Consider the following 15,923-nt stretch of genomic DNA (forward strand, 5'->3'; position numbering starts at 1 on the left):
TTGAAGCGGTGCCTAACGAGAAACATCTTTTACTGTCACGATTCAGACCGCTAAAAATCCAGAATTGAAAAATGAGATGGACTCCCTGCTATTTCTATAATAGCCTGTGATTAATTTGTTTACTTGGTTTCCGAGCAGTTGGAAGCTACTGTGACATTTTACATTTGTAAAATATAACTTTGAAGAGGCAGAATCAGACACACTGGGCCACTTCTTGAACATCTTAATTAAGACTCACGATAAACTTAAGTGCTGTTTCTATAGGTTCATAGTGTTTCCTTTCCTCAAGTATTACGATCTTCCTGATTTGTTAGTTTATATGGGTTTTACAATCCACCACAGGTGTTGGCTACCTATGGCTGGTATTAATTTCAGGGTGATGCTGTGTTTGTCAGACCCTAATGGAGATTTTCAGGAGAGTCAACTTACATTTCTTTTTGTTTTCTCACAATATACTTGAAGGAGAAACTTCAATTATCACTTGCCTTTATGACACAGTTCATTGATTTTAACTTGTGATACATATGCACATATCTATGCACTGCACTGCTGAGGAGCATCAACTGAATGAGCCATTAGAGTCATACAGCTCTTCCTTCCTTCTTTATAAACTTACAAAATAGCTATTGTCTCTGTGCTGGCTCAAACAAGATTAGGATGTGTGTTTTATTGCCATAAAATGTGACAATGTTGAAATTAATGCTAAATCACATGGAACAATAAAAAGCAAGACCAACTTTGAAGTAATATTTAGTATTTCTAAACATGATTGCATTTTTTTCCTCTCGGCTTTTAGACGCCATACATATATCTCTTTAAGTGCTCATTTATCATCTTACCCTTTGCTGACTCTTCTTCACTGTTATCCGGAACTTCAACAGTACATTGTTATCAGAGGCCCTTGTATTTACCCATTTATGTTCTCATATCTCTAAAAGGCTGTCTAAAATAACTGTTTAGTGTTGCCAGACCATTCTTCAGTGGGATCACCGCTTATTCTTCACCATACTCTCAGCTAAATAAGTTTCAGAAAGCGCCGCTCTCTCTTGTTGAGTTTGGAATTGGGAATGTTATAAGTGTGTCTTTTGAAAGATGAGGATCTTTTCAGCAACCTTTTGCATAAATAAATATAAACGTTCATGCATTTATAAAGTAAAAAATCTTGGTGTCCGAAAAATCTTATTAATATTAGTATTCGGTATGACCACCTTTATTCTACAATACAGTCTCTCTTAGGTAAGCCATGTTTTACAGATGGCTGTAGAAACTAATTGGATTACCTGTCTCTTAACCTCATATTGAAGATGATTTAAGCCAAACCTGTTGCTTCTGATTTTCAGTCCAGCTCTTGTGTAATCTGGCCTACCTCAGCCTTTTCTCACTGTTTCCATTCCTTAAGAATGGCTTCTTGACAGCCACCCTTCCCCTGTGCCCATTTCTGATGAGGCTTCAGTGAACAACAGATGGATCAGCTGAAAGGCCAGATGCATCTCTCACGTCCTGTGTCAGGTCTCTGCTGTTTCTCAAGCACATGACTTTAAGATACCATTCATCTACTGTTGACAATTTTTAGACCTATCACATCTTTTTTGTCCTCCACGTGTCTAGTTTTCAAAAAGATTTTTACAGGACACATTGCACACCATGCTGAGATATGCCAATTTTCTGGCTAATAGCTCTTCAGGAAATGACCTTGTCTCTCAAACTGTTATCTTTGGCATCTCTCAGAGATTCAACTACAGAAATGGGAACTAATAATATTTTTCTTTGCATAGACAGTAAAAATATAGATGCAGCTTCCTGTTCAGAAAACTAAGCCATTGTGCCCTACACCTGCATTCTAGCAAAAGGCCACCAGGTGGCGAGAGCTGTGGTTGCAAAAAGACTTCTGGTCCTATAAAAAAAGGAAAAAAAGTATTTCTCTCCCGACCCCTATAAACACTTTGCTTTTGAATTCATTTCTTAGTAATTCATTTTGTCATTTGTTTTGTAACGTCTTAGCGGTGTTAACCCTACCTTAACACCGCTAAGACTTATCAAATAAGAAAAAAAAACAGCTGTTGTTCAGTGAGCAAGCGGTTCCAAAGTCAGACGTGTATCTTGTTAGTTCTTGGAACTAAGACCAGAAAAATTCTTTACAGGGTTTCAAAGGAGTTCAGAAAATAACGGGAGGCATCACTGTAGCTACGTCCATCTGTTATACTGTCTATGCTATTCTTCCAACAGCCTGCCAGTAACAAAGTGTCTAAAGATATAGTTTAACACGGGTTCTATGATATTTTTCTGTTATGTGCAGACATAACAGAAAAAACTAAAACAGTTAAAAAGTTAAAAATCACTGAGACAAGGCGAACTACAGAGGGAGAGGTCAAAGAGACCAGACAGCAGACACGAGAACACGACCAGGATCACAAAATGGAGCTATAGTCAACAAAATCTGGGCAAAGGACTAAAGCACAGAATAACAAAATCACAAGTAGAAAGAAACAATTGATCAGATCGCTAACAGCAGACTATAAAGCAAGAATATAAAACCTTTCTTAAAATGAACACAAACTATGAACTCACAAACAACTGAAAAACCCTGAGTCACACACCCGGAACGCTTGATCCTTTTGCTTTACATAAGTAAATATCCAAACAGATTTAATACTGAGGCACATGCCTTTTATAAGTTACGACTATTTAACACATCAACACATATATTAATATCACCACTTCATGAACGTCATTTTAACATCATTTTCATACATGACATTGATTGAAATGTTCATGTATTTCTTTATTTCTTCCTTCTTTTTGCTGCACCCTTTAGGTTTACCCCATGTGTCAGTCTTACTGCACACCTCACCACTGGCTCACTGTAACACACTTCTCTGCCACTCCTGACTTCCACCGTTCTTTTGTCAGCACCCTATCATACGTCTTCTTTAGATCCACAAAGACTTACTCGATGTCCTCCATCCATCCTCCTCGCTCTCATTTTCTTCAGTCATGCTCCTTAAAACACTCCTTCCATCTTTTCAACACACTTTCTTCACTTGTTAGCAAATTTCCTTCCGTGTCCTTAATCACTCTAGCTTCCTGCACATCCTTTCAATGTCTCTGCCGAGCCAATCAATAGAACCCAGTTTAAGCCTTTTCCTTTGCCACTTCTCTCTTTGCTGTACATCTACCTTCTACCCTTTCTTCATCTCACTAACTATCCCAATTTTTATTTGCTATTTTCCTGTGCTTCTTCATTTGAACACTGAGCCTCCCTGTCCTCTATTTTTTGTCTCATTGTAGCATCTTTAACTTACAATATAAAGTGTCCTGAGGTATTAGTTGTTGTTATGAAAATTTGATTGACAGAAAAGAAAGGACCTTTTATGGCTTTAAGTCACTTTTTAATGTTTAAATTGAGAGTTTAGAATAACCACTGTTAATAAATGGTGAATTACAAGATAATTTAAATGTTGCAAATTTTTTTACAGTGAAAAAGAATGATTGATATATATATTAATATAAACCAGTCATTAGCAAAATTACATTTATAATTGATCCTTATGACATTAGTCTGTGTGATGAAATGTACCATAGCTGATGAGAAACAGTAAAAATTACAGTAATGCCTTTAAGCTTTGTAATCTATCTGTTAAAGGTTACCAAATGTTGTTTTTAGTCAAGGTTTTGCACTGACTGATCAGTGATAAGCAAAAGGCATGGATGAGAAACGTCGGCATTGTTATACAGTAAACTTGTGTAATACATATGGATACTGCATACTGTATGAGGCAGTCCCCAGTGAGGGTCTGAGTGTGTGCTATAAATGCAAGCCGTCCTCCACCGGGGGACATAAACCCCACGCTGATGTTGTTGACAGAAACATGCTCAAGACTAACCCGAGGACTTAACCGAATTTCGAGGCGTACCTGAACAATGTCTCTCTCAGCAAGACGCCCTCTTGAGGATACTCTCACCTCATCTCCATCCAGCTCCTCCATAGCTAAAAGGAGAGAAAGAGGCAGAGCGTACATGACTCAACCAAAGGGGGAGAATATAAAGAAGGCACAACACGTTCTTTTGTATTTCACTGTATAATTGCTGAAGCAGAACAAAGCACAGAGGCTAAGAAGCGCAGAACTGTTAGAATATTTTATATAGCAAAAACCTCGAGCCAAATATGGAAATGAAAATAATAACTGAAACTAATTCCAGCCACTCAAGAGCGGGACTGAGTAGCTTAAGAATACAGAGCAGTGTTTAGAAGGCAAGTTCAATTACAACCAAACACAGAAGGAAATTTGGAAAAACTTTACAGTACAGCCCATGACTAAGGGCATAATTCCCCAGTAATTAAATGGAATTGTAATGTGTTTTATATGAAATTACAACATTATCATATGTATGCATGTAATTTACAAGCATGCCTAAAGTCACTAGAATAAGGGGTGACAAGTCATGTTTTACACAAAAGATGAGTACTTACAAATACAGTAAACACATTTAAGTAGTATGTAAGTCATATTAAATATTGCATAGGTTCTTTTTGTTGGCACCCTATCATACGTTTTCTTTAGATCCACAAAGGCTCGCTGTCCTCCATCCATCCTCCTCGCTCTCATTTTCTTCAGTCAGTGCTCCTTAAAACACTCCTTCCATCTTTTCAACACACTTTCTTCACTTGTTAGCAAATTTCCTTCTGCATCCTTAATCACTCTAGCTTCCTGCACATGCTTTCAATGTCTCTGCTGAGCCAATCAATAGAACCCAGTTTAAGCCTTTTCCTTTGCCACCTCTCTCTTTGCTGTACATCTACTAAACTATGCTGTAACTGTAAGTACAGCATCATTTCCTGGTCATTTAATGGGAAACAAAATGTGTCAGGATACAGGTTGTATTGTGGAGTGACTTAACTTAGCCCAACGTCTGGATATTTTTACAGGAAATGAGACTGTAAGTATTTTTAAGTATAGCATAAATAAAAAAAGGCCCAACTGAATAATAGAAAATCAATCATGAATATCAACATAAAGAATATGGGGGCTTATACCCTTAGTCATGAGCCTTATTATAAAGTGCTACCTACTTTGCGCCAGGCTGGAGGTGCGACTTTTAAAGGCAATGAAAAATAGCACCTGCATAAAACTCCATATCTTCTATCTGACCAAGACAAAAAGGTAAGGTCGCTACGCACAACTTGAGAATGCAAATACATTTATACAGAATCTTAGGTAATAGGGGGCAAAACCTCCTGGCAAACAATGAAAGATCCTTGGCTGACCATTTTTTAAAAATACATAATTCTGATTTTAAAATTGTTTCCAAATGGACGCTGTGCCAGTATCGGAGACATAACCTCACCGCCTGCTGGATGCCCTTTTTAAACATCCCCTCGATGTCACTGTTAGACTTTGAAGCAAAACTAAGCCTGTGCTTGAGAATTGCTTTATGATATCCTTTCATTCAATTCAATTTCAGTTGAGTTTTATTTCTATACTGACAGTTCAACAATTGTGTAAAGGTGCCAATAACAGAGAATGCCAGTGATTAGACAGTCCCTTTTGAACGGCTCTTGTTGGGAGCATAGAAATCCCTCTAAACAGGAAAAGACTTCCACCACAATCAAACCATCTGCTGCAACCACTTAGCAGGCAAAAAATATTGACATGCAATGAAAACACATGTAAGTGAAAGGAGGGCATTGGAGGAGAAAAGTTCAATGTATTACGTGTCTACCAGGAGCCTGAAGAAACTCTTGGAGCCACATTGTGGATTGGAGAATAATTATTAACCTATTGGGATAACTGCAGAAGGGACTTGACAGCCAAAATAACAAAGTTCAGGCCAATCCATTAATGACGTAACTAAAAATAATGGAAACATCAAAACTGGTTGTGCTACAATGATATAAAACGCACATTAGACAGAGAGTCGCTGTTGTTGTTGCATTTCCAGATAGGTTTGGGTGTAATATTACTAGAAAGATTTCAGGGACAGTCAAAGCAACACAGCAAACACTAACTTAAAATAAAACCTTGATTAATTGATTGACTTAGGCATCAGAAACCTCCCTATAAACCAATGAAAAACAGGAGAATATCAACAGAAAATGGCAGCTCTCCGTTAAAAGCGTTTTCTGTTCACTGTAACCGAAGGCACAGAAACAAAAGATGAATCAGGTTCAATCAGGATGAACAAAACAGAAAGAGAAACATAAGAAACTTGACAAAAACTGGCAAGCAAAGCAAAGGCTAAAGGCACACACTCATTAACACATCGTGCTCTGACAACCAAAATGGCCAAAGGCCTTGAAGTGCAACTTCAGTCAACCTATACAGGCTACCATCCACTGCAGGACTAAGATCTCAGCCAATGACATGAAAATCAGGACCTGGAAGTAGCATGATAAATGGTAAAAGTGCTGGGTCTTATATAGTGCATTTCTACTTTACCTGAGCAATCAAAGAACTTTACACAACATTTTTATTTTGCTTGTTTTGTGGAGACGCTCATAGGGCACGCACACAAAACACTGTTAAATATAATTAAATATAATTAGAGATTTGATCCTTACCTAGTGTTCTGGTCAAATTTGACCTGTTTTGACATTTGACACCAGCAAAAATACAGAGCATTTTATTTCCCAACGCCTAACATACCTACGATTTGTCACGGCCCAAGGTGTCTCATAGTAATGCTAAAGGTACCCTTCCGCGTCCTTTTGAGGCGCTCCAGATTGTCCAATAGAATGCTGCTTGCAGTGGTAACACGCTTAAAAGAAATCTGTATCTGAGTGACTTCTAACCCCTAAGTGTTTGATTCAGATGTATTTCAATGTCTATTTATACACCCACATACAATTTACAAGCATACGTCATTCAAGCTGCAGCTCTACTGAACACAAGCTGCTATGGGTGCATCATAAAAAAGAGAGCGGAAGAAAAACACTGTGCATTGTCTTTTGTAGCTGAGGGTAAAAAAGTATTTTTCCAAGAGAGAGAAGGTAGAGAAAGAGTTATTTCCTGTTGCTGTAGCAGCAAATGTGCCAGAAAATGAGGGCTGCCAGTACCTTATCTTCAAGCTCAGGTCTGTGAAGGTAAGGTCTCTTTAGCTCATTATAAATGAGACCAAAGCTTGATTTGTAGTTCTCTTTTGAATCCTGCATTGAAATGCAGAATTGCTCTAGTATCACTAGTAAAACTGAGCTTATCATGTTGGACTTGGAGCTAACTAATATTGGACAATCATTACTTTCACTAATGCAAGAGTTAGAGAGAGACGACTTGAGAACTGCCTAAATCTATACACAGACTGAGAATAATAGGTTAAATCTTTGTATAACTGTACATATGCTTTTTCTTTTTCAAAGTTACACTACAGCAGAGAGGAGACCAGAAATAGAGACACAGACACATGACACACAGTAATAGCTACTGGAGAGATGTAGAAGAGGAACTGTTGAGGTCTAACTCCCCAGTGTTTCAACAGCCATGATCCCATACATTATGTATGTGTTAGTGAGTGTGCTGGTGCTTTCGGGATGTGTGCATATGAGGCTGAGAAGAAACAGCACCACCACTAGAATTAGCAGGACAACAAAAAAGACTGGGTGAAAGACTTTTAAAAGACGATGTGATTTCATAGGTGCAGGTCTTGCATCACGAACAGCTCTTCTAATCTCTTCAGATACCTACAGAATGGAGTCTTGTGTGTACTACCAGGCATCGTATCATTCAGCAGACCAAAACAATGACTGTTATGCCATTATCTGTAAGAAATGCTCAAAACAATAGCAGCACATAGAGTGCATGGAGTAAAGACAGCTCTATCAAACATGTTGAATAAAGCTGCTGTGGCTATCGCGAGTGCTATTTCTTTCACATGAGGATTATGTTATGTAACGTTCCACACAGTGGCGAGGCCACTGATGATGTAGCTGATTACCAGTTGATGCAGATGATGGCATTATTAACAGTAGGTCTTAAAAACATGACAATGCAAAATTTGCAAATTAGTGTATGAGCGTAACGAGGTTAGCACTGAGATTTGGGACGCACAGGAGGCTAAACAGCTTTCTCAAGAAAATGCTGTCCAAAAGAAATGATAGAGTAACTGAAGTCCTTTGTCACATTATCTAACAAGTAACCCTCCAAAAAAACAATAAAAAAACCTATGAAATATTGGTCGGTAGGTAGAGCTTGCTGGCTGCCTCTCATTTTTTCACAATCTCTCAAATGTCATGGGACTTTTATGGTGAGTCTGAAGCAATCGCACAAAAAGATAGGTGAGGAGCAAAGAGACAGGTTGATACAGATTTCAGTCAAAGGCTTATAACTGGTTGGGTTTTGCTTCTTTTTTCAGGCATCTTATAGTAAAGACAGACAGGAACTGTTGAGGAAGAGGAGAAGGGGAACGACATGCAGCAAATTACCAGGGCTCAGCTGCTGAGGGGCTGGTCATCTGTCACATAATGAGTGAGCATTCATCCACCTCTATGAGGCAAAAAAACTTCTTTGCAATTTTTATGGGCAAATTGAAAATGTGCATAAAAACATGGATGGAAAATCATCTACTGTGACATGGAAACAGGCAGGATAGGCCTTTTTTTCCACCTTCACATTTAGCCATAAAATAAATAATAGACCCTGTTAGTATACCCAAACACTTACCATCAAACTCAGCCGGCCCAACACCTACGATGATAATGGAAAGAGGGAGTGATGCCGCCTGTTCAGACAAAAGGAAAGATGATCCACATTAACTCATTAGATTTTTAAAGCCACGGGTGAGAAGCAGGAAATTAAATGTTGATTCACACTTGTTAAACGTTTTATCTTGTTTTGGGTGAGGCTATTAACCTGATGCAGCAGCCTACATTTTGTGATTTAAAGTAATGACCTGAGAAATTTACTTTGCACTGCGTGATGGGTAATTAGGATGAAGACAATAACAGAGAGCTTGCTTTTAATGCTCTACACTGTGTGCTTTGAGAAACCTCAGAACCCAACCAAACACTGCTTAAAAATTAATTTGATGGGTTACTGAAATTACTGACCTCTTCAAACACTACGTCAATAAAGATGAAAAAAACTCCCCTCTGTTCAAGAAAAGCTTCACTTAGAGGCTCTTACCAAAGAATGCTAATCGTTTTTATCCAAACAATGTAAAAACATTATCTTCACCCCACATGCAGGAGAGTCAGTGGGGTCACAGAGGGCTGTTATTCATCAGTACGCCTGCAGCTTTAATTTTTAACACATGCATGCAAGGGAGTTGTATACATGTGGTGTTTGTTTACTCACATTGACCACAGCCTCTTTGGTCTGGACCATGTCAGATATCACTCCATCTGTGATCATCAACAGGACAAAGTACTGAGAGCCATCTGTAATCTCTGCTGCACAGCTGGGGAATGTGCATAGACAGACACACGGACACCCACGCACACACATAGACACACACATAGAAATACACAGGTTAAAGCTAATAATCTGTGCAAAGAAAACATAAGAAGGCCTGTCTGTTTTCGGGGCAATGAGCTGCAGACGAGACTGATTCAAGCTTTGTCAAAAAAGACAAAACAAAATTTATTGAGAGCTTATATAGAATTATTAATGCTCCTGTAGAACATTAATAAATAATAATCAAATAGTCAAATGCAAAAACAGACAATTATAAAGTACCAGAGTGAAAGTGATCGTTCTGTCATAAAACGTGTCATCCATTCTTTAAATTACTGCCATGTTGACTATTGCTGTTGGATACATGCTTGCCTTAGTCCCATAGGAAACTGCAGTTTCAAAATATAAATGCAAAATATAAATTCTTTTGAATTGAAATCATGAATTACACTAAACTTGAAAATGTCAGCTTCAGAAATTTCTTTTTACACATTTTGAACTGATAATAGATTTGAAAGTTTCAAACAGCTTGCCTGGACACAAAGACCACTTAAATGGCCCGTTTTCTACTTTCTGTTGTAGATGGTAAATGAACTGGTTTGGACTGATTTAGCACTTTTCTATCTGAGCACTCAAAGCGCTTTACACAACTTGTATATTCACCCATTCTACGCTGTTTCTAAGTGCTTCCTATCTAACATCCTCTTTCCTCACACATTCATACTCCGATGGATGCAATGGAGAGAAACATGGGGGTCCTTTCCCAGGGATACTTTCCATAAAGACTGGAGCACACTGTGATCGAACCATCAACCTTCCAGTTAGTAGCTGACCTGCTCTACCAGCTGAGAAACAGAAAAAAGATTAATTTATATTATCCTGAGCCTCAATTCATCCTCTGTGTGAAATAAGGCATTTTAGCTTCTATTTTAATCTCTACTTTATTTATGTTAAAGTAGATGCTAATGTGGGACTAGGCTCTGTAGCGCTTACAAAGGGATACACTAATAAATAACTTTTTTTAATAACAAAAAAATAAATAAATGCTAAAGTTTTGCCGATACCTAATATGACCGATGTTTATGGTGGATAATGTTAGCAAAATATGCTTGACAATGACTACTATTTCTCTTACACAATCCTGCCTTGCTATAACACAATACAGACTTAAACTATATATAGTTACTGCAATAAAAAGTGGACTTCATATCTTTCACCCAGCATAGCGACCCATCCACTCACACCCTGAGCCAGAAACCTTTTAATAATAACAAGCACCCCAAAGTTAAAATCCTGCAACCGCGCTTCTCATTTTTCCACTGCTCTTCATTCCCTGTCCATCATGGGGAATGATAACAAAACAAGAGTATGTACTCACATCGCTAAAGATCAACTTTAACTCGATATGAAGTCAAATGAGTTTCAAGCTGGATGTGTCTGCGTGTGTTTTTTACCTGCTGCTTGTGAATTTACTGTTAGAGGGAAGAATCTATCACCACTGACTTCCCTGTTTTGTGTTGATGAAAACAGTATAAATCTGTGTCAGTCAGTGTTTCTGTGCCTTTGTGTGTAATTGTGTGTGGGTGTGGTGTTAATAAATGGGATTGTAGCATACTGCTAGGATGATTTTGTGAGTATGTGAGTTTTTTATTTATACTCTCTTAGCACCACTTTAATGCCTTCTGCTGCTTGGCAGGTGGCATTCCAACACAGGGTGGGATATATAAATGACAACTGATCATTCAGTGCACGTAAGTTTTAACGTCCAACATTCTGTTCTGCTCGAACAACCAGAGCAAAAACATGCAATTTACTATGGCAGCAAAATCTTTTTCTTTCCCGTTTTTTTGTAACACATCTAGGAACCACTTCAGAAATAACGATGCAGGATATATATAACGGCTATTTGCACAAAGAATCTTAACCTTGAAATTCTGAAATACTAAAAAAAAAAGATTTACACATTTCCTGTGTCTCCAGTGCTTTTACTTTTTGAATGTGTTTAAGTGTCAAAGTCATAAAAAATATTGATACAAAGTGACAATATGTTTTTTTGTCATTTGTTTAGTCTTTGACTCCACTGTTATTGCCTTCATCAGATTTCAGATAACACCAGGATGATGTACAAACATCAGATTGATCAGTACTGGTACTTACTGAGGACATCAGAATACCAGATTTTCTTAATTCCCCTGCTCATTTCAACTTTAAAAAATGCCATGCTGCGCAAATTATACATGCGATGAACCAAATAGGTGTCCATAGAGCTACAAAGCCCAGGAGCCTAGACTTACTGTTTTTTGCAGCTTAATATAAGAGATTATAAAGATTTTTTTAATTATTATATATCCCTGTATAAAAAAATGATATTTAACTCCTCATCACAGCTGTCTCCTGTCTAAACTTCTGACCTCCAAACTTTCACAAACAGCATTGCACATATATATATAATCTTAATGCTACTCAAATTCATAGCTTTCTCCAGGATTTACAGTTATTAAAAACTAATTTGATGTAACTACGCACACCTACTACTTAAAAATATAATATTTTACCGCATACATCCATCTTGTTTTTTTTTTCCACTGTTTTCACTGAGATTTGAATTTGAATGCTAATCAATAAAATCAAAATCAAATCAAAAAATCAAAATCAAATCTTCAAACTTACTTTGCTACTTTGTTGATAACAGGTGCAAAGTTAGTAGGTCCATACAGCTGCACCGCCCTCAGGCTCTGAAAATAAGTCTCCAGGACTCCCTCGATGCCCACACAGTTTGGATTATCATTGTCACCATTCTGCAACAAACAGCAGACATTGCCCTTATGAAGTATGCAGTGCACATATAGTGTATATTAAATATTGTACACAGGCTGGATATGCTGCTGTCAGCTTTGATAAAATCAAATCTATCTACATTTAACTGATTATAATCTGATTAGATTCATCACTGGGTGATGAAGCTCATTTAAAAAGAGAGTACACACATTTACAACCTGAGTCAGTTTCACTCTTTAAACTAAAAAACTGGCTACTTTCTCACATAGCTGCCCAGCTCAAGCACAAGCAGCAAGTATCCAGTTTTAAAGGTTTCAAAAACACATACAAATGTTAGGAAATGCACTCTGTCCTTGAAGCATTCATCAACATGAAACATGAGCACAGATAGATATTTTCTATTCAAAGTTTCCACATCATGTCACATTTTTAAAGAAACCAGAAGGACAAAAGAAACTTCTTTTTTTTTTTTTTTTTACTACCTGCAAGTCATTTTTGACCAGATTTGATGCCTGAGACTTGTGAAACTGGAGTCATGGCACTGCGTGTTATATTCTGCACATTCACCCTTTTTATCAGTGATGGAATATTTTAACTAACACTGGAGATGAGTTACATGTTATGTGGACATCAAAATACTACTCCTTTGTCACTACTACTTCACAACACTAACTATAATCACCCTGAAACCAACAGCAGATGGACCAGTGTTAAAGAGCTAGCAAATGTTAGCTAATCCGCTCTCATCATTTTTTGTAAATGTTTAAATGCTAACTACTTTCTTGTCCTTTTCCTTCCAAACAGTAATATTACACAGGAACATTCCAACCAGTAACATAGTAAATAATACATACAACAATCTGCACTTTTCTCCCATCCTGGCATATATGTAAACATCACCAGCACGCTGCTGTTTCAGTGGTTACAAGGTCCAAGAACTTCAGTTGTTCTTTTAGTTTTTTGACATATGATCCAAAAATGCATGGTTGGAAACAGATGGGAAACTGTCAGGTCTCTGTTCCCGTTATTAACCAGTTTTAACCAGCGTGACGAAAGGCATATGGATAAAAATGCCAAATGTTAAATCACTTTGATCAGCCAGATTCCCCTTGCGAACTTTTTATATGCGGTGATTGCATTCACTGCAGTGTCTTTGGGGGAAAAAAAACATTTTTTAATGGAAAGGACTGTTGCCCTTGTGGTCTTCAAACTGAAAGAGCTAAAACACTCTGGATCATAAGAAGTGAGATCAGTTAAATGCAAAAAACATTGTTACAGAAAGAAAACAATAGAATCAAAGAAAAATGAATGCATTTTTTTTAAGTAGTAGTTATTTCTAAGAAGTTTTCCTATTTTTAAAAAAAAAATCCTGCAGTTGTCCTGTCTGTTGAAGCACTTCTGTAAGACCGCAGCAATCAATACTTTCACAGCACAGGTAGGTACTTCAGCTTCATAGCCACTGATTTTTTATTGGTTTGTCCCCTCGGGAGGGAGCCGGGAGGAAGTGGAGCGGATCCTGAGAGATTCCTGCTGGCAGGCAGATGAGCCAACTTCTCAACTTGTACAAACAGCTGGTGTCACGGCCGCATCTTCTAGTCCAGCACACCCTGCCACAGATGAACTGTGCATATTTGCCTTCTACATTTAAACTGTGCGTGTGTTTCTTACCAGCGGGAACGCGTGGGAGATTTTGCCATCGGGGGGCAGCTTAGCACCGAAGCCATAGGCAGGAAAGAGCTTATCGCTGTCGTAGTCCTGGATAATTTCTCCCACTGCTTTCAGTGCCATGGCATATGCATTCATTTGGTACGGACTCATATAATGGAGGGAGGTGGGCTGGGATGGGTTACCTTAGAAGAGGAAACACACATGCACACAGAGCACAATGTGAAGTGAACAGTGCCTCCTTCTCTCTGGTTTGTTTTCATCTGCAAAATACAAGCAACACTAAATCACCAGTGGAAAACTATGAGATGATCAATGCCAAGAAAATACCATATGTTTCATCTCCTTCTTTCAGGTTTTCCCGATGCAGCAAACAGAGACAGGCTATGGCTGTGATGAATTATGTAAAGACTTGTGGGTGTACCAGTAAAATCTGATAGTTGCAGGGAAAGAAGACACTTTTTATCTCTGGAAAATCAAAGACTCACGGAAACAGGATTTTGTATGGGGAATTAAGGAGTTTATGCAATCATGCTAAATGTCTTAAGAAAATGCATTGGTATTGCTAGCGCTGTAATTATTGCACACATATAAAGATCGCAGAATGTGACTAAAAGACAGCTCTCTCTTTGCCCCCTTGGGATAAGGTGGTTTGGACTCTCTCTTCCATTCTAAAAAGAGTGCCCTGCTTTTAAAGGGGATGAAGGGGAGGGGTATGGGGGGGTGATTTGATTATCCACGACAGATGCCTGCTCCCCACACACCCACTGATAATGTATTCCCCCTAATCCCATCAAGCTCCCAACTGCGCTGCAGGTGCACCTCTGGCCATGAAAATACCAGACACATTCACCATTCCCTGTGCACGTTGCACGGTTGACTGCACGTTCCATCATGTGAAAATAAGAGCCTTAATGTAACAATCTATCCAGCACCCACCATCAAGAAGTTGAGTATACCTGCCAATGAAAGGTGAAGGGTCAAATTATATTAGGGAAAGAAATACCTTTGCTGTGTCTAACAGCAGAAAGCACAGTTTCAGACAGAGGAGACTGCAGTTAGGAGAAAACACGAGGTGATATAACTGAATAGCATGCTAATTAAGTAGCATAAAGGCACATTTCTCATATATCATTTCCCCAGCAAGAGCCAATCAAGCTTCGTGCTGAATCCAGACTTCTGTTAAATACAGCTGATTTGCACATTTACCACCACTTCCAGCTTAATGCTTTTAAACTAAACTGTTTTAAGCTTGTACAGTTTTGTCAAGAGCACCTGGAGTAGAATATATTTTTGATTGAAGCATGGGAATCTCCACAATGCTCACACCAAAAGAACAGACAGTGTAAAAATGCTTTTTAACATCGTCACAAATAAATCCACGTATGTCTGTTTGTCTGTTCTTCTCATCTTTTTACCTGTCCATCTGATCTACCTCAAACTTGGCAGATCAATTGCGAGGGACTACATAGTTTGATTAAAAGTAATAGTGAGTGTTCGGAAGGTTACTTTTATAATGTATTCCACTACAGATTACAGAATACATGCCCCAAAATGTATTTTGTAACGTATTCAGTTAGGTTACTCAATGACAGTAACATATTCTGAATACTTTGGATTACTTAATATGTTATCAAGCTTTTTATAACTACATGAATGTACTATTGCTGTGTGATTTATTACTATTACTGAAGGTTACTCGCCATACCAATACCAACTAGATTTTTAAATCTTAATATAATATTAATATTAATATAATATTAATATAATCTTAACATAAATGAGTAACAGTAGGTATATAAAACAGGTCCGCGGCTGCGAACCGTAGTAAAGGGACCTCTGGCGGGTTCCGTGTGGGGCTCATAGCCGAAAACTAGCTTTACTTTGTTGTCTGGGTCAACTTTGCTAGCGAGAGACAGAGAGAGGCGTTGAAAGGCTGCTCCAACTGAACTTATTGTTTTGGAGGAAAACACGAACACAGTGTACAGTCGAGTCTTAATAGCTTACTTACAACTGGACTATACTGCCCACGAGGCTAAATTCTTTAGGGCTATGCCTGTAACACTCTGCCTATTGCCTTCATATTAAATCATT

The 15,923-nt window shown here is 38.1% G+C and overlaps 2 protein-coding genes across 2 annotated transcripts in view; one reads left to right on the plus strand and one right to left on the minus strand.

The window, feature by feature from the left end:
• Positions 1–15,923, plus strand: part of LOC309697331 (uncharacterized protein) — a 521,790-nt gene that overhangs the window by 208,447 nt on the left and 297,420 nt on the right. The gene's annotated exons all lie outside the window — the stretch shown is intronic.
• cpne9 (copine family member IX) overlaps positions 1–15,923 on the minus strand; it is a gene marked incomplete at its 5' end in the record, with an annotated part of 115,862 nt that overhangs the window by 7,682 nt on the left and 92,257 nt on the right. Inside the window, 5 exons of the mRNA XM_082519173.1 lie at positions 3,915–3,988; positions 8,655–8,712; positions 9,288–9,390; positions 12,057–12,184; positions 13,833–14,014. Coding sequence (XP_082375299.1) covers positions 3,915–3,988; positions 8,655–8,712; positions 9,288–9,390; positions 12,057–12,184; positions 13,833–14,014 — 545 coding nt within the window. The remainder of the gene's footprint in view (positions 1–3,914; positions 3,989–8,654; positions 8,713–9,287; positions 9,391–12,056; positions 12,185–13,832; positions 14,015–15,923) is intronic.

The sequence above is a fragment of the Aulonocara stuartgranti genome, assembly GCF_965226115.1.
Source record: "Aulonocara stuartgranti genome assembly, chromosome: 20".
Lineage (NCBI taxonomy): Eukaryota > Metazoa > Chordata > Actinopteri > Cichliformes > Cichlidae > Aulonocara > Aulonocara stuartgranti.